The 18,816-nt window shown below is 46.9% G+C and overlaps 1 protein-coding gene across 1 annotated transcript in view; it reads left to right on the forward strand.

Annotated features, from left to right (window-relative positions):
- The window catches only part of AQR (aquarius intron-binding spliceosomal factor), a 187,030-nt gene extending 168,526 nt beyond the window's left edge, over positions 1 to 18,504 (forward strand). Inside the window, exons 33-35 of the mRNA XM_063948061.1 lie at positions 9,353 to 9,527; positions 11,235 to 11,354; positions 16,230 to 18,504. Of these exons, the coding sequence (XP_063804131.1) occupies positions 9,353 to 9,527; positions 11,235 to 11,354; positions 16,230 to 16,793 (859 nt within the window). The 3' untranslated portion in view covers positions 16,794 to 18,504. The remainder of the gene's footprint in view (positions 1 to 9,352; positions 9,528 to 11,234; positions 11,355 to 16,229) is intronic.
- Positions 18,505 to 18,816: the final 312 nt, after the last annotated feature.

Here is an 18,816-nt window from a genome sequence, read left to right on the forward strand (position 1 = left end):
TCAGGACGTACATGCCGGTGAGTGGGGCCTCCATCCAGAAGGGTTTCAACTCCTAGTGGAAAAGTCAGATCTTCCAGACGTAGATCTGATGGCGTCTCGACACAATCACAAGGTTCCGGTTTTCGGAGCAAGGACAAGGGATCCTCAAGCAGCATTCGTGGATGCGCTGGCGGTGCCGTGGAGGTTTCGGCTGCCGTACGTGTTCCCTCCGGTGTCACTCCTGCCCAGGGTAATTCGGAAGTTCAAGCAAGAAAAAGGAATTCTGCTTCTCATAGCTCCAGCGTGGCCCAGACGGCACTGGTTCTCAGACCTGCAGGGCCTATCGTCAGAGCATGCAATTCTACTTCCACAACACTCAGACCTCCTTGTTCAGGGCCCCTGTGTCTACCAGGACCTTGCCCGGCTGTCTTTGACGGCGTGGCTCTTGAAGCTTCCGTCTTAAGGGCTAAAGGGTTTTCTGAGGCGGTTATTCAAACTATGTTGCGGGCTCGGAAACCGTCTTCGGCTCGGATTTACTATAGGGTGTGGCATTCTTACTTTGTTTGGTGCGCATCTCACGATTATGACGCTTCCAAGTTTAGTATAGCCAAGTTGTTGGCTTTTCTTCAGCAGGGCCTGGACTTAGGCCTGCATCTGTCCTCCCTCAAGGTTCAAATATCTGCCTTGTCGGTTTGGTTTCAGAGAAAAATTGCGACCTTACCTGATGTTCATACCTTCACTCAGGGTGTGTTGCGTATCCAACCTCCCTATGTCCCGCCTGTGGCTCCTTGGGACTTGGTGGTTTTGGAGGCGTTACAAGAGCCTCCGTTTGAACCCCTTGGTTCTGCTGATCTTAAGTGGCTTCACCTAAAGGTGGTGTTTCTGCTGGCTATTGCCTCAGCTAGAAGAGTGTCGGATTTGGGTGCTTTGTCCTGTAGTTCCCCATATCTGATATTTCACCGTGACCAGGCGGTTCTTAGGACTTGTCCCGGATATTTACCTAAGGTGGTTTCTTCGTTCCACCTTAACCAGGAGATTGTGATTCCGGCACTTGTTTCTCCTGATCTGTCTTCCAAAGAGCGGTCTTTGGATGTGGTATGGGCTCTCCGTATCTATGTGAAGAGAACTGCTTTATTAGGAAATCTGATTCTCTCTTTGTGCTGTTTGGATTTCACAAACGGGGCTGGCCTGCTCATACGCAAACTTTGGCCAGATGGATTAGAATGGTGATTGCACATACTTATGTGAGGGCTGGCCTCTCGGCTCCTGCTCACATTACGGCCCATTCTACTCGGTCTGTGGGACCTTCTTGGGCGGCCCGCCGTGGTGCGACCCTTGAACAATTGTGCAAGGCGGCTACGTGGTCCTCTGTGAACACGTTCATAAGGTTCTATGCCTTCGATACTGCCGCTTCCCAGGATGCTTCCTTTGGATGCCGGGTTCTTGTGCCCGCTACAGTGCGTCCCCTCCCCTAAGGAACTGCTTTAGGACATCCCCAATGTCTATCCTTGTGGAGCCCAGCGTACCCCGCAGCAGAAAACGAGTTTTATGGTAAGAACTTACCTTTGTTAAAACTCTTTCTGCGAGGTACACTGGGCTCCACAAGGCGCCCACCCTGACGCACTTAGCTTCTTTGGGTTGGTATGGCATTAGCCGCTGACACTTCTCCTGTCGTGAGAGTGTGGTGTATGTGGCTACTAACCGTTGTCATCTCTTTACCTGCTACTGCATTGGGCTGGTTAACTAAAAACTGAGCTCCTGTGCAGGGAGGCGGGGTTATAGAGGAGGCAGCGCTATGCATTCTGGGAACAGTCAAAGCTTTTCAGCCTGTTGGTGCCTCGGATCAAGATCCTACTCTACATCCCAATGACTATCCTTGTGGAGCCCAGTGCACCTCGCAGAAAGAGTTTTAACAAAGGTAAGTTCTTACCATAAAACTTGTTTTTTCTTCAAAGACTTCAAGGGCTGCAGCAGGCAAAGTCTATTAGACTTTTCTGCCTGCAGCTCCATCACCCCCAGCGGCGCTATATACTCCCGCGCCCTGGTTGCCGGGTCACTGCAGCGGAGGCTCCGGTTCCTTCCTACTTTTCAGTCACACACATGCCGCCGTCCTCCCGGATCGTGGGGCTGCAGGAAGGGGGAGGTAAGGGGTCTCTTTGACCACGCTTGGCCGTGGGAGGCGGGCTGCGCGCTGGCATGGACAATGTCATCGGGCAGCCACTCCACTAGCCACCAAAGACGATTATAGGGCACAAGTCTGGGGTTTTTTTTGTGAAAATTACCATGTTTTGTAAGGCCCACAGCGCCCGGTGGGGATGCCAGCAGGGGGAGTAAGCCTGACCTGTAGCCCCTCCCCCGGCCCCTGGGCGCCATTTCTGCAAATGTTCCCGCCCTGGAGCTGCATTTCTCTACTTCACTCCTGGTCAGCAGCCATCACAGACAGAGCTGAACTGTTCCTGGGAATGCTGGAGCAATTCCTCCTCTGTAGAGCCGCCTGATTGCCAGTGCTGTGCCTCATACAGGACACTTAAGTATTCTACCTGTCACTGGGACAGTGTTAGTTAAGTCAGAGTGCATACAGTCAGGGTTGTGTGGTACAAACACCCTGTGATCCAGTATCTACTGTGCTTTGTTATATCTATTGTTGACACATATAGCCATACTGAGTATTACTTTGTATTGCTAGTCCAGTGCAGTTTTATGGTGCATAATTTCTGCATGGTCCACTTGTGACTATGGTGGTCATTCCGAGTTGTTCGCTCGTTATTTTTATTTCGCAACGGAGCGATTAGTCGCTAATGCGCATGCGCAATGTCCGCAGTGCGACTGCGCCAAGTAAATTTGCTATGCAGTTAGGTATTTTACTCGCGGCATTACGAGGTTTTTTCTTCGTTCTGGTGATCGTAATGTGATTGACAGGAAGTGGGTGTTTCTGGACGGAAACTGGCCGTTTTATGGGAGTGTGTGAAAAAACACTACCATTTCTGGGAAAAACGGAGGAGTGTCTGAAGAAACGGGGGAGTGTCTGGGCGAACGCTGGGTGTGTTTGTGACGTCAAACCAGGAACGAAACTGACTGAACTGATCGCAATGGCAGAGTAAGTCTCGAGCTACTCAGAAACTGCAAAGAAATTTCTATTCGCAATTTTGAGAATCTTTCGTTCGCAATTTTGATAAGCTAAGATTCACTCCCAGTAGGCGGCGACTTAGCGTGTGCAAAGCTGCTAAAAGCAGCTAGAGAGCGAACAACTCGGAATGAGGGCCTATATACGTATGTGTGCATGTAGCTGCTGCGTGGCTGCCTTAATAAAGGGTATTTCATTCTGTGGGCTATTCCTATATTCTTATACCTGAGGGGGCTAAGTGTATCAGACTTGGTATGCGTCTCACAATCATGACGTTTTCAAGTTTAGTACGGCCAAACTATTGGCCTTTCTACAACAGGGCCTAGACTTAGGCTTGCGCCTGTCCTCCCTCAAGGTTCACATCTCTGCCTTGTCGGTTTGGTTTCAGAGAAAAATTGCTACCCTACCTGATGTCCATACACTCACTCAGGGTGTGTTGCGGATTCAGCCTCCTTATGTGCCGCCTGTGGGCCCTTGGGACTTGTCGGTGGTTTTGGAGGCCTTGCAAGTGTCTCCGTTTGAGCCTCTTGCCTCAGCTGACCTTAAGTGGCTTTCCCTTAAGGTTCTATTCTGGCTGGCTATTGCTTCAGCTAGAAGGGTCTCGGACTTGGGTGCCTTATCTTGTAAGTCTCCGCATTTGATTTTTCACCGTGACCAGGCGGTTCAAGGAACGCGGCCAGGTTATTTACTTAAGGTGGTGTTTTTTTTCCACCTTAACCAGGAGATTGTGGTGCCGGCCTTTAATTCTCCTGAGTTGTCTTCCAAAGAGCGGTCTTTGGATGTGGTACGGGCTCTCCGTATCTATGTGAAGAGAACTTCCTCCATTAGGAAATCTGATTCTCTTTTCATGTTGTTTGGTTTTCACAAACGTGGCTGGCCTGCTTCCAAGCAGACTCTGGCCAGATGGATTAGAATGGTGATTGCACATACTTATGTACAGACTGGTCGTCCAGCTCCTGCTACCATTAAGGCCCATTCTACTCGGTCGGTTGGACCTGCTTGGGCGGCCCACCGTGGTGCGACCCTTGAACACTTGTGTAAGGCGGCAACGTAGTCCTCAGGGAACACGTTTATTAGGTTCTATGCCTTCGATACCGCCGCTTTCCAGGATGCTTCCTTTGGACGCCGGGTTCTTGTGCCCGCTACAGTGCGTCCCCTCCCATAAGGAACTGCTTTAGGACATCCCCAATGTCTATCCTTGTGGAGCACAGCGTACCCCGCAGCAGAAAACGAGTTTTATGGTAAGAACTTACCTTTGTTAAAACTCTTTCTGCGATGTACATTGGGCTCCACAAGGCGCCCACCCTGACGCACTTAGCTTCTTTGGGTTGGTATGGCATTAGCCGCTGACACTTCTCCTGTCGTGAGAGTGTGGTGTATGTGGCTACTAACCGTTGTCATCTCTTTTTCTGCTACTGCATTGGGCTGGTTAACTAAAAACTGAGCTCCTGTGCAGGGAGGCGGGGTTATAGAGGAGGCAGCGCTATGCATTCTGGGAACAGTCAAAGCTTTTCAACCTGTTGGTGCCTCGGATCAAGATCCTACTCTACATCCCGATGTTAATCCTTGTGGAGCCCAGTGTACCTCGCAGAAAGAGATTTAACAATGGTAAGTTCTTACCATAAATCTTGTTTTTCCAACCACTGCCCGTTAATACCTCCAAACGGTCAATTCCTGTCAATCACTTTTCCATTAAATCCTCATTGTAAGCGAGATGGCAGCGGCACCTTGATGCATGCGCAGTCTGCTGATAATTGTTACGTTGTGTGGGCATTGGCCATTGCGAAATGTGTGTAAAATTTTTGTTTATTGATGTACAGCCTATATATATATATATATATATATATATATATATATATATATAGCAACATATGTTCTTTTAGATGTAATTTATGCTTTAACCTCCCTCCCCCTAACAACACTAACTTTTACAGGTCTTCATTAGCCTTCTTACAAGCATCTGTCACATCTAAATGACCCTTTAGCTATTTAGTCATGTAAAATGCAGTCGCGCCAAACAGTCCTCCTCAGTGCATCAGGTCCTGTGCTTGAGCACAGATAGTTAAATCACAATAACTGAGGCACTAATTAAGTCATGTGTGCTCAAGGATGGCTATCCTTAAAACCTGGACTGTTAGTATGTCTTGTATACTAAGGTTTGGAACACTTCCCCACACCATAAGAGAGCTGCCCTTGTTGGTATGTGTGGTCTGTAGCATCTTGGGGTTTTCTCCACATGTCATCTATCTGAAACAGTTGGAACCTCGAGTTACCGGACCAGGCCACACATTTCCAGTCATCTTGCATCCAGTGGCAGTCTTGAGCCCAGGTTATGGGCAGAGTCTTGTGCCCTGCGATCAGAAATGGGACCCCGGAGTGAGCTGTCTGCTCCTGTACCTCATAGAAGATAGGCATACCCTTGAAATTGTTGTTGTCGATGTCTCTCTGGCACCTACTATAAAGTCTTGTTTAATTCATGTTATGATGCCATCTTCCCTGCAAATTTTGCGCCAATGGATTGCAGAAGATTCCATGTAATTGGGGGGGTTTGTGGTGGCATGTACTGGGAATGGAAGCGCCTCTCTTTTTCTGGCACGAGTGCATGTATTGTATTTGTATTATGTCGCTTTCATATAGCAGTGATGGGTCGCATCGGTCCTTCCCGGGTGGGATCTGGCATTGGACCCTTTGACATTGACTTCAGGTCGGATTAACATCGCGGGCGGTGGGCGGAGCCGGTGCTGGGAGATGAGATCATCTTCATGCCGTCTCTGCCTATACTGTGAACGGGTCCCAGGTCGCATCGACCCAGCAACCCGTTCACACTGCACCTGACCCGGTAATAACCCTTCTTTATTCCCAGGTTGATATACCAGGTCAGACGACCCGGGAAATTGGGACTGGCCCCTTTCACACTGCACAGCGATCCGCGTCAACCGGTCGATAGCGGGTTATTTGTGCGGTGTGAAAGGGGTCCTATAAAATGAAAGTGACAAAAGGAATTGGCATCCAGCATGGGCTATTCCATATTTAATAGAAATCAAACTTTGCATTAGAGTTCAACCGAATATTTAAAACAATAAAACAAATGAAAATGGCATGGACAAACGGGTGTGGTATGGAAGGTAGATAGTAACTAGGTCGACCACTGTCTGTCGACAGTAACTAGGTCGACGGGTCAAAAGGTCGACACAAGATTTTTATGGGGTTTTTGTATCGTTTTCTTCGTAGAATAACCGGGAACCCCAATTAGTGCACCGTGTCCCCTCGCTTCGCTCGCCATGCTTCGGGCAAGGTTACCGTTCCCAATTGTAGTCCACGTGGATCGTTAAGCATGAAAAGGTTCAAAAAAAGAAAAAAATTGTGAAAAACTCACGGCGATGCAAGCGTGTGCATAAACAACAAGTGGGTAGGAAGGGAAAACAAACTTGTGGGATCCCACATTATTAGTGACGGACGGCGCACTGAACTATATGTACATTGAACTGTATGTGGCTCTGAGGACTGTACAAACGCTGAATGTCATGGCGAATTGGTGACTAATTAAAAGTGGTCCAGTAAATAAAGCTGCAACAGGCTTTAAAAGACCGAGGTTATTGACAATAAAGACTGTGCATTGAACTAAGTAACCTCGAGAACTGTACAGCAAACTGTGTGTGGCTTTGAGAACTGTGCAAATAATAAGTGTCACAAGGAAAAGGGTGACTGATTCAGAATTGACCTAATGAATGAAGCCTAAAGAGGCTTAAATAAGATTCAATATACTGGATGATATTTATAACATAGAACAGTGGTAAATATAAGAACTGAGATATTTCTTGTGTTTTTAACAAATTGCCATTTCAAATTATTGGATTAATATGGTGTCTGTTATGAGATGTCTATGAGATTACTGTGGCATTGAATCCAGATTAAATATTTACTGTATATGGTGTATTTTACACTGTTTTTTTATTGTGGGTGAAATAATTTTTTATTGTGAATTTTTTAGGAGTTTAATCCTTCTTGTAGCTATGACAAGTTACTACTAACAAAGTGCAATAATATAAGGGTTGTAGGTTGATCATCAGCTGGTAGTGGCAGCGCTCCCAATTATTTATTTTCTTTTGTCGTCCACCTTGACCCACAAAGTGGATAGCTTCCGCTCCAGGGCCCTCATTCCGAGTTGTTCGCTCGCAAGCTGCTTTTAGCAGCTTTGCACACGCTAAGCCGCCGCCTACTGGGAGTGAATCTTAGCATAGTAAAATTGCGAACGAAAGATTCTTAAAATTGCGAATAGACACTTCTTAGCAGTTTCTGAGTAGCTCCACACTTACTCTGCATCTGCGATCAGTTCAGTGCTTGTCGTTCCTGGTTTGACGTCACAAACACACCCAGCGTTCGCCCAGACTCTCCTCCGTTTCTCCAGCCACTCCCGCGTTTTTCCCAGAAACGGTAGCGTTTTTTCACACACACCCATAAAACGGCCTGTTTCCGCCCCGAAACACCCACTTCCTGTCAATCACACTACGATCACCAGAACGAAGAAAAAACCTTGTAATGCCGTGAGTAAAATACCTAACTGCATAGCAAATTTACTTGGCGCAGTCGCAGTGCAGACATTGCGCATGCGCATTAGCGACTTATCGCTCCGTTGCGAGAAAAAAATAACGAGCGAACAACTCGGAATGACCACCCATGTTATGTGATTTAAATATTTCTTGTAGATTGCATGTTGGTTCCTTGGGGCTTCCAATCGTCCTACTCCATCCGGTACCAATGCTTCTGAAGGATTAGTAAAACCGATAAATGAAGGGACTTTCAGGTGACTTTGGCCCAGTCGTGGAACCTAGGACTTCTTAGCATCCAGACCTGGTCTTTTCAGTCAAGACCCCTTTCATCCTCAGAGTTTATCCCGGCTGATTTTAACAGCATGGCTTTTATAGCCTTCATCCTACAGGGCTGTTCTCTGAAGGTGTGGTTCAGACTACGAGGAGATTCATCCTATGATTACCACTGTATCGGGAATTTCCGTATCACCTTGTAGGAAGTGAAGGTGTTTTTCTACCTCTTTTACTTTGCACTGGTTACAGCCATATTTGTACGACAGTTTGGAAAGCAGCTTCAAAGTCTGCTTGTTTTAATGTTCAGGTCAGAGAAAACTGACTATTGTACCTAATGAAGGGATGCCTTTTACACAAATAGTGCAGCCTACATAAAACTCTGGCTTTCAGAGGGTAAACAATATGATTTTGTTTGTTTTAAAGTAGGAATTTTCTGAATCCTGAAGTTAGTTCCCACTGAAATAACCCATTTTTTAAATGGCTGTGCATTCATGTCACTTCAATGGCCTCTCAAGACCAGTGGTCACTCACTCAGTACAGAATGACCCCTGAACATTGAATGAGCTAAACACAAGTTGCCGAGACATTGTACTGATAAATGGCTGGGGTATGGATTACCTGTGCTACAGGGGACAGGCATTATGGAGGTCATTCCGAGTTGTTCGCTCGCAAGGCGATTTTAGCAGAGTTGCTCACGCTAAGCCGCCGCCCACTGGGAGTGAATCTTAGCATCTTAAAATTGCGAATGAAAGATTCGCAATATTGCGAAAAGACATCTCTGTGCAGTTTCTGAGTAGCTTCAGACTTACTCGGCATCTGCGATCAGTTCAGTGCTTGTCGTTCCTGGTTTGACGTCACAAACACACCCAGCGTTCGCCCAGACACTCCCCCGTTTCTCCAGCCACTCCCGCGTTTTTTCCGGAAACGGTAGCGTTTTTTCCCACACGCCCATAAAACGGCCTGTTTCCGCCCAGTAACACCCATTTCCTGTCAATCACACTACGATCGCCAGAGCGAAGAAAAAGCCGTGAGTAAAAAACCTAACTTCATAGCAAATTTACTTGGCGCAGTCGCAGTGCGGACATTGCGCATGCGCACTAAGCGGAAAATCGCTGCGATGCGATGAAATTTACCGAGCGAACAACTCGGAATGAGGGCCTATGTGTAGTGGGTAATAATGTTTCAGTACCTTCTTTGCACCATTTCAAATGCAGCATGTTTGTACAGATATATTTGCACTAATCTTTAAGTATGTCCATTATGGTATTCTGACTAGTAGACACAGTACATATGAGAATGTGCTGTGACACACAAACCAATCACATCTGTTTACATTTTGTAAGCTATTCATCCATTATATTTATTGGTTGACGCTTTCTGAGGGAATATTGTGTAACCTGTGACGGTGTCTGTGCTTCTCTTGTAGGGATGTGAGGCGTTTAGTGGTTGCAATGTCCAGAGCTCGACTTGGTCTATACATATTCGCTCGAGTCTCCCTCTTCCAGAACTGCTTTGAGCTGACCCCTGCGTTCCGACAGCTGACCGCTCGGCCACTGAGACTGCACATCATGCCTGGGGAATCCTTCCCAACACAAAGGAAGGTAAGCAGCACTCAACATGAAATGTAGACTTTGAAGAAGTTAATGTTGTCATTTCCTTTTGTTTGAGACATAATCTACGGCCACAAGGTCTTTGTGACCTTAGCAATAAAGTACATATGGAAGTGGTGACTTTAAAATATTAAGTATACATCTCTTTTGTTTACCATGCGAAAAAACAGGATGCGGTTATGTGACCGCAGGTCACAATACCGACGCCGGGATCCCGAACGGTGACTAGCCCAACTGTCGGCATGCCGATCAACAGGGACTATTCCCACTCGTGGGTGTCCACGACACCCATAGAGCCCACAAGGGGCTTCGTTGCGCTTGCCCCCCACCGGCCAACTAAAAGTCAGGATCCTGCCATTGGTATGGTCACACGAACCCAACCTAAATAAACAGATCATTGGTTGCAATGTATTTTTTTTTTAAAGCTGACCGGACTGTACCGGTAAGACCACACACAGGTCACATTCACCATCACTGGCTTGTTAGTATGTGTCCTCATACACTGTTGCTGCAGTCACACCAATCAACCCTTCTCTGTGCACCAGGTCCTGTGCAACTCTGCTTCCGCAAAGTGTGTTTTTCACTGGAATGTGCGTCTTAATTACAGTGCGACAAAACCGCTTCATGAGACTGCGCCGATTTATTTTATATGCAACACCTGTACCACAGCGACTGAGTCTGAATCTGTCTACGAAGCACAATGGAACTGGGCATGAGAAAAAGCTGTGGCTGCTGCATCGTAGCACTTTGGATAAGATGTAATGCCACCCGAGTTCGGTCGACGTACAGTATTCTGGACGACATCAGATTATTATTTTTAAAGGGGCAATCACATACAAGGTATAGTTTTGCCTTGTAAGTGATTGTCTCTCTAAAAAAAAAATACGTCCGAGTTCGGCCAGAATCTCGCACGTCGGCTGAACACGGGCGGCATTACATCCCGCCCTTTGTATCCTGATTCATACTCAGTCGCAGTGTTACAAGTGTTGCATATCATATTAATCAGTGCAGTCTCGTAAAGTGGTTTTGCCGCTTCCCACTGCAATTGTGACGCACATTCAAGCAAAAAAGACATATCGGAGTGTTGTCTCCATTTCCAAAATGCAGGTCCCATAGGTTTCTATGGGGGCTGCTGTGCTGCCGGAGTTACCAAGCTCCATCTCGCGTAAAAGCTAAATTGTAAATTCATGTGAAAAAGTCAGTCTGGTTCCTGACCCCTGAGTATGGATACCAGTAGCATCAAAGAAGATTCCCTGCGGCTGAAGCACTGGCAGCCAGCTGGCACCAAGCATCTCTGAAACAGTTACTGCTACTATATAGTGTAGCCAGTATTTTCTAAAGAGTTTTTATATTATCTGTCTGTAATGTTTGCTTAAAGCAGGCATGTCCAAACTGCGGCCCTCCAGCTGTTGTGAAACTACATAACCCAGTATGCCCTGACACCGTTTTGCTGTCAGGGAATGCTAAAGCTGTGTCAGGGCATGCTGGGATGTGTAGTTTCTCAACAGCTGGAGGACCGCAGTTTGGACATGCCTGGCTTAAAGTATGTAAAATGTGTACTTACTTGCCAACCTACCAGCAATTATATAGCCACCCATATCACACTGCTAGGTTGTTCCCTAATAGACTTCTAGGCTAGAATATTATATCTGTCCACACTGTAAGAGAAGGTCTTATGCTGTATGTTTTACTTTCCAGAATGGTGAGATGCCACCCTACTCAGCCCAAGTTATTAAGAACATGCCAGAGATGGCAACATATGTGTACAACATGTATTTGCACATGATGCGAAGCGGTCAGCAATACCAGTACCACCAGGTAAGCAAATCTGAGGTGCCCCAAAGGGCAATCTAACTAACCCACAAGTGCTCCCAACTCAGTTATATTCCTTAGTATAGGGCATTGGTTCCCAACCTCGGTCCTCAAGTACCCCCAACAGTTCATGTTTTCCAGGTCACCTAGCAGTTGAACAGGTGTATTCATTACTCACTGACACATTTTAAAAGACCCACAGGTGGAGCTAATTATTTCAATTGCAATCCTGTGAGGAGACCTGGAAAATATGAACTGTTGAGGGTACTTGAGGACCGTGGTTGGGAATCACTGGTATAGGGTATGGCTGCCAGACCCACATGTAAGTATCAGCGTCAGCAGTAAGGCTAAACCGCCCTGGAAACTGCACTCCTGTAGATAAAATGCAGAGGAAACGTAACACCTGTAGATAAAACTCCCAGGAAATGGCACGCCTCCAAGTAAAATGCTCAGAAACGGCACTCCTGTAGAAAAAAATGCCCAGAAATGGAATTCCTGTCGATAAAACTCCTAGGAAATGGCACTCCTGCAGGTGAAACGCCCAGAAACGGCACTGCTTCAGGTAAAACGCCCAGAAATGGAATTCCTGCAGGTAAAATGCATGGGAAATGGCACTCCTGCAGGTAAAATGCATAGGAAATGGCACTCCTGCAGGTAAACTCAGTAGCGGATCTTGCCACGGGCAAGCAGGACTTTTGCCCGGGGCGCCGCCTTCCGGAGGGCGCCGTACCAGGGCAAGATCCGCTGCTTCTGTGTGCTCCCTGCTGCCCCCCTGCTGCCGCTGGCCGCTGTGAAGGGAAACTAGACGCGTACGCGTCTAGTTTCCCTTCGTGGAGAGGTCCTTTACTGTGCGGTGCGCGATGACGTCATCGCTCACCGCACATCATTTCAGTCTGTACAGGGGGTTAAATGACCACGCCCCCTGTACGAAGCCACGCCCCCTATTGCCACCCGGGGCGCACAGAGCGCCAGAACCGGCCCTGGGTAAAATGTATAGGAAATAGCACTCCTGCAGGTAAATGCCCTGGAAATGGAATTCCTTCAGGTAAAACGCCCAGAAATGGAATTCCTTCAGGTAAAACGCCCAGAAATGGAATTCCTTCAGGTAAAACGCCCAGAAATGGAATTCCTTCAGGTAAAACGCCCCGAAATGGAATTCCTGCAGGTAAAATGCATGGGAAATTGCACTCCTGCAGGTAAAATGTATAGGAAATAGCACTCCTGCAGGTAAACGCTCTGGAAATGGAATTCCTTCAGGTAAAACGCCCAGAAATGGAATTCCTTCAGGTAAAATGCATAGGAAATGGCTCTCCTGCAGGTAAAATGCATAGGAAATGGCACTCCTGCAGGTAAAATGTATAGGAAATGGCACTCCTGCAGGTAAAATGCATAGGAAATGGCACTCCTGCAGGTAAACGCCCTGGAAATGGGATTCCTTCAGGTAATATGCATAGGAAATGGCACTCCTGCAGGTAAAATGCATAGGAAATGGCACTCCTGCAGGTAAAATGCATAGGGAATGGCACTCCTGCAGGTAAAATGCATAGGAAATGGCACTCCTGCAGGTAAAATGCATAGGAAACGGCACTCCTGCAGGTAAACGCCCTGGAAATGGGATTCCTTCAGGTAATATGCATAGGAAATGGCACTCCTGCAGGTAAAATGCATAGGAAATGGCACTCCTGCAGGTAAAATGTATAGGAAATGGCACTTCTGTAGGTAAAATGTATAGGAAATGGCACTCCTGCAGGTAAAATGCATAGGAAATGGCACTCCTGCAGGTAAACGCCCTGGAAATGGGATTCCTTCAGGTAATATGCATAGGAAATGGCACTCCTGCAGGTCAAATGCATAGGAAACGGCACTCCTGCAGGTAAAATGCATAGGAAATGGTACTTCTCTCCCAAGTAAAACTGGGGGTTTTCTTCCTCCGTTTCAGCTTGTGGTTTGTTACTACGTTTAATAAATTAAAGGTGATGTATGTGCTGTAGAAAGCCACAGGATTAATATGGTTTTCACATTTGGACAAACACTGTGCAGATTGAGAACAAAAGTTAAACTACAAATATACCTTTATTTATGCCAGCAATATAGCACCTTTGTAAATGTAACTATAAGTGAATATGACTGCAGTAATACACTGTCTTAATGCAGTAAGGATGAAGTGTGTTTATGAGGAGAAAGGATAGACATAAAGCAGCAGGAGTTTCCCTTCTGTTCTTGGCCGATTCCCAACAGTTCAGCACTAAATCTTTCCGCAGAGTCTTGGAAGTGGTTACACAGCAGTCTGAATGTGCTGTGGGTGCACTAAGCCTAATGATTGTGTGCAGCTGAAAATGGAAAAATATCCCTGTCTTCCAAGGGAAATCCAACTTTTACTGTTCAGCTTGTGTTCTACAAGGATACATTCAGAGATTTAACCCTTGACCTTCTGTTCATCAGCAGTGCCTTTGTGCAGCATTGTATTTGCTTGGTACTCGGTTCTGTTACAAGATGGAAGCACTACATTCCAAAATCAAGCCAGGCTTACTTACCATCATTATTATCTATAGCAGATTTTAGACCTGTCCTACAATATATCTGGTTCCGTGCCCCGCCTCTGTCCTTTGTTCTCTGTCGTGTCTTCCATCCTGGGTCATGTAATAGTGGCCTCCTCACCTGACATGTCTCGCCGGCACAGGCATATCAGAGACGTGACGGGCTTATTCATATACTATATGGATTATTATGCACAAGTGATCCTCAGCGCCTTACGTAGGGCCTGATGTCATTGTTGTACGTGTCGCACTGCACATGTGCCACACTGGTTTTACCATGGCGATCACAGGATTTATTTGCAAAGTGTTTATGGGAGGTAACGGTAGAGTAGCGACTGATACGCAGGGGTGTTGCAGCTTGTGATTGCCACCCCAAACGCAGTTTAAATGGATTTGGCGTCTTACGTCCGTCAGCCGTGACTCAGAGGGTCCTTTAGCTACCGATATGTGTTCTATGTCTGCGTCTCCATACACAAGCAGCGGATCTGAGACAACGCCAGTCGGTGTGTCAGTAGAAATCCCAGCGCCTTGCGTATTATCATGCAGTCATAGTACCCGCATATGCAGTGCTAGCTAGACCTAGCGGATCGGTGCCGTTTACGGCAATGAGATGGAGATAACAGAACGAGGGAGGGAAAAGCACCTGAGGAAAGGGGGCCAATCGGCTCCTGTTATTTTTCAAACCCGTGCTGTGATATGGCAGTTAGGAGCCGATTGGCTGGTACTTTATCTCCGTCGGATTTATCTCCATCCAAGGCTTAGTAAATAGACCCCTGAGTGCCCTTTATAAAGAGAGATTGTGAGGCAGAGAAGAAAGTGTGAGTTATAGACAAAGATGGAAGACATCCGTGCGCCATGTTCTGTGCTCGAGTCTGTAGGCACTACCTTTCTGTGCCCGCACAGACTTGCAGGTAATCTACAGCGGGTACGGGTCGTTGGGTCGACTCAACTTAGGTCGACCATGGAAGGTCGACATGGGCATTAGGTCAACATGCAGTAGGTCGACTTGGGCATTAGGTCGACAGGTGAAAAGGTTGACATGAGTTTTGGGCCTTTTTTTGTGTGTTTTCTTCGTAAAGTGACGGTGAACCCCAATTAGCGTACTGTGTCCCCTCGCATGGCTCACTTCACTCGCCATGCTTCTGGCAGGTTACTGTTCCAATCGTAGTCAATGTGGATAGTAAAATATGGAAAAATCCAAAAAATTAAGGAAAAAAAAGTGTGGAAAACTCATGTCGACCTAATGCATGTCGACCTTCAGTGGTAGATCTAATGACTGACGACCTAAGCTGTGTCGCCCTAACAACCGTATCCCTGTACAGCTCAAAAGATTCTTCAAAAGTAACATATATAGGTATATTCAATTAGGGTCGGATCCATTCCGACATGCATTTGTCGGAATGGATCTGACAACCCCTATTCAATCTCATCTCATTTCGACTTTTAAAAAGTCGAATTGAGATGAGGGATCCAGAGGAGGAGAGGGAGGGAGACGGGGGACAGCCGGCGGGCAGACGGAGGAGATCAGCGCTGCAGGAGGATGTCACACACCGCCCGACCTTACGGCAGTGTCCACCCGGCTCCAGCAAGCGTGACCTCACTTGCTGGAGCCGGATGGATGCTGCCGTGAGCGGCGCGGCTGTGAGACATCCTGCTGTAGCGCTTCTCTCCCCTGTGTGCCCGCGGCTGTCCCCCGTCTCCCTGCGGCTTCCCCCCGTCTCCTCCTCTGGGTCCCACATCTCAGTCCGACATTTTTTTATGTCGGACTGAAATGGTCGAAAAGGGGACCGCCCCGTTTTCTACACAAGCACATGGATCAGCAGCTATTCTGCTGATCCACGTGCTTTTCGACAAGTCCAATTCCTCGACTTGTCGAATATATTGAATGGGTTGGAACCCCTTCCAACCTTAAAAAGTCGAAAACTGCCGTCTTTTCAACAGACGGCAGCTTTCGACGTCAATTGAATATACCCCATAGACACTTATTCTCCAGAGAGATCAAAAACTACAGTAACCCGCACAGGTGTGACACAATATTATAACTAAATCAGCTTCACTGCACCCACATCCAACTCACCTGTGCCTCCCTAGAATAAAGAAGACTAGCACTGTATTCCATACTGGGGCGCTTATATAATAGTTATGTATAAAAGTTCTATGATAGATGTCACTGAGGGCCCCATATTAGAATGCTAGTGTTCCTTGTGTTCTAGTCTCCAGACTGTGTTACATCCAAATAAATAATTTGGTAACCTGGGTGTAAAAATCTCAGCACATGCATTTCAGAGGTATTCTGTAACACAGCAAGTTGTTTAATTATATATATATCTGTATATCCCAACAGGGTCTGTTGCCTCCACCGGCTGCCACAACGCAGAGTAACCCTGCCTATGAAGAGGAGATGGAAGTGGAGGAGAGTTTAGCACAAGGGAATGGTGCAGAAGAGACGGTGACTCAGGCTGTTTCAGAAACATCTGTTGCAGTATCTGTGCCAGCGGAGCCAGACAAGACGGCATGTCCTGTACAGAGTAATGACAGTGAACAGAGGACCCTTTCTGCCAAGGCAGATGAACATAAGGAAGCAATTACTAGTACACCAGAAATATCAGAGGACGCAAAGGTAGAAGCGTGTGAAGTGCAAACACCAGAGACCAGTGAAGTACCGGAACCTGACCATAGCAGACCAGAGAAACCGTCCACAGCCCAGGATGAAATACCGGAGACCTTAGCAGAGGCTAGCAAGGCAGCACCACAGCCAGAAGCAATGGAAGCTGACAAAGCCGCAGTGAAAGTGGGATACGAGAGCAGTCAGCCAGGCGAGGAGGACACGGAACATCAGAAGATGCCAGAACATCCAGGCAGGGACAGTGACAGTGAATATAGCGAAGATGAAGGCACAGAGAACTAGCATCTCATACCATTTCCCCATGTCTTGGTGGGGATCCGGTCTGAAGATCGACAGTGTCTAGGTCGACAATGTTTATGTCGACCACTATAGGTCGACAGTCACTAGGTCGACATGGATGGAAGGTCAACAGGGTTTCTAGGTCGACATGTGCTAGGTCTAAAGGTCGACATGAGTTTTTCACTTTTTTTGGGAGGGGGGATTTTTTCATACTTAACGATCCACGTGGACTACGATTGGAACGGTAAAGTGTGCCGAGCGAAGCGGTAGCGGAGCGAAGGCACCATGCCCGAAGCATGGCGAGCGAAGCGGTGCACTAATTTGGGATCCCGGTCACTCTACGAAGAAAACGACCCAAAAAAATTTAAATTCCTCATGTCGACCTTTAGACCTGTCGACCTAGCACATGTCGACCTAGAAACCCTGTCGACCTTCCATCCATGTCGACCTAGTGACTGTCGACCTATAGTGGTCGACCTAAACATTGTCGACCTAGATACTGTCGATAAAACGAACCACACCCGTCTTGGTGGGCACTTCTTGCCAAGGGAGGCTCTTGATATTGTCACCACAGAAAAGAATGTATATATATCTTTACCATGTAACTGCACTCTATTCTGTGATATACTGTCTCCATTTATAGTCATGAGACAAAGTACAGCGATCAGCCAAACAAAGACAATACTTAATTGTCTAGAGAATTTGCATAAAACGGTGTAATTTATTAGTATGTGCTAGGTCTGGATTGTAGGATTGTAATCACGTCTCCTCTCAGCAGCGGGCACATGCCCAGCCTGTGTATACGAGCAATGCCACTCTAATATCTATATCTACCAGGAAATATGTGTTGCTCCTGTTCCATCTGCAAGCTGTAGAATGCAGACAGAATCATTCTGTTAATGCTGGAAGAGAAAAGGTTAACCCCCCTGGACACAGCGGGGGAACAAAAGGGGGGAATACATGATTCACAGTGAATTTCTTGAGGTCCACCCTAACCATGGAATTTTTTTTTTTTCTTTAAACTTGGCAGTAAAGTTTATTTTGTACAAAAAAAGTCTGCTCTTGCCTGCTTATTCCAATTCATCCATACCCGCTGTCTATGCTCTAGTTCATTATAAAATAGCATGCATGTATCTACACCAGTGGATCACAAACGCAGTCCTCAAGGCACCCCAACAGTCCAGGTGTTAAGTATATCTGTGCTTAGGCACAGGTGACTTAATTGGTACCTCAGTTTTTTATACCATCTGTGCACAAGCAAGGATTTCCCTAAAACCTGGACTGTTGGGTTGCCTTGAGGACCGCATTTGGCAACCACTGGTCTATACTAAAGCCTAGTCCATTGATGGCTAACCTTGACACTCCAGATCTTGTTGAACTACACATCCCTGTATGCCCTGCATCAGTTTTAGCATGGCCAAATAGCAAAACTGTAGCAGGGCATGCTGGGATGTGTAGTTCAACAACAGCTGGAGTGTCAAGCTTAGCCATCACTGGCCTAGTCCAAGATGTAACCATAAAAAGGGCAAAGTAGCTTTTTTGTAAAAAGGAAAAGTATTTACATTAAATTTGTACTTAACCGTCCATTTAACGTTTTTTTTAATGATAAGACAGACCCGAACAGGCACAAAGGAGGCAAGCTTGATCTTAGAGAAACAACTTGCAAACCGTGGTCCATAAGCATTCGTATGCCCCAGCTATGCCATAGGTAGGTGGGGGCGCAGGTTAGGTTTAGGCTGTGGAGGGGGGAGGTTTAGGTTTAAGCTGCGGGAAGGGGGGATTAGGCTCCTCCGGGGATGGTTGGGGGTTAGGCTGTGGAGGGCAAAAGTTAGGTTTAGGCTGCGGGAACTTAGGGTTAGGTGGCCATTGAGGGAAGGCAAGTATACTTAACTTCCCCCTGTCGGGATTCAGACTGTCGGGATGCCGTTGCCTGTATTCTGACCGCTGCCAGCCACCCCGACCGCCAGCATTACAAACCTAACCCCGTACACAAGCAGCTTCTTACCACCGCTAACAAGAGCACCCG

This window comes from Pseudophryne corroboree, chromosome 12, assembly GCF_028390025.1.
Source record: "Pseudophryne corroboree isolate aPseCor3 chromosome 12, aPseCor3.hap2, whole genome shotgun sequence".
Lineage (NCBI taxonomy): Eukaryota > Metazoa > Chordata > Amphibia > Anura > Myobatrachidae > Pseudophryne > Pseudophryne corroboree.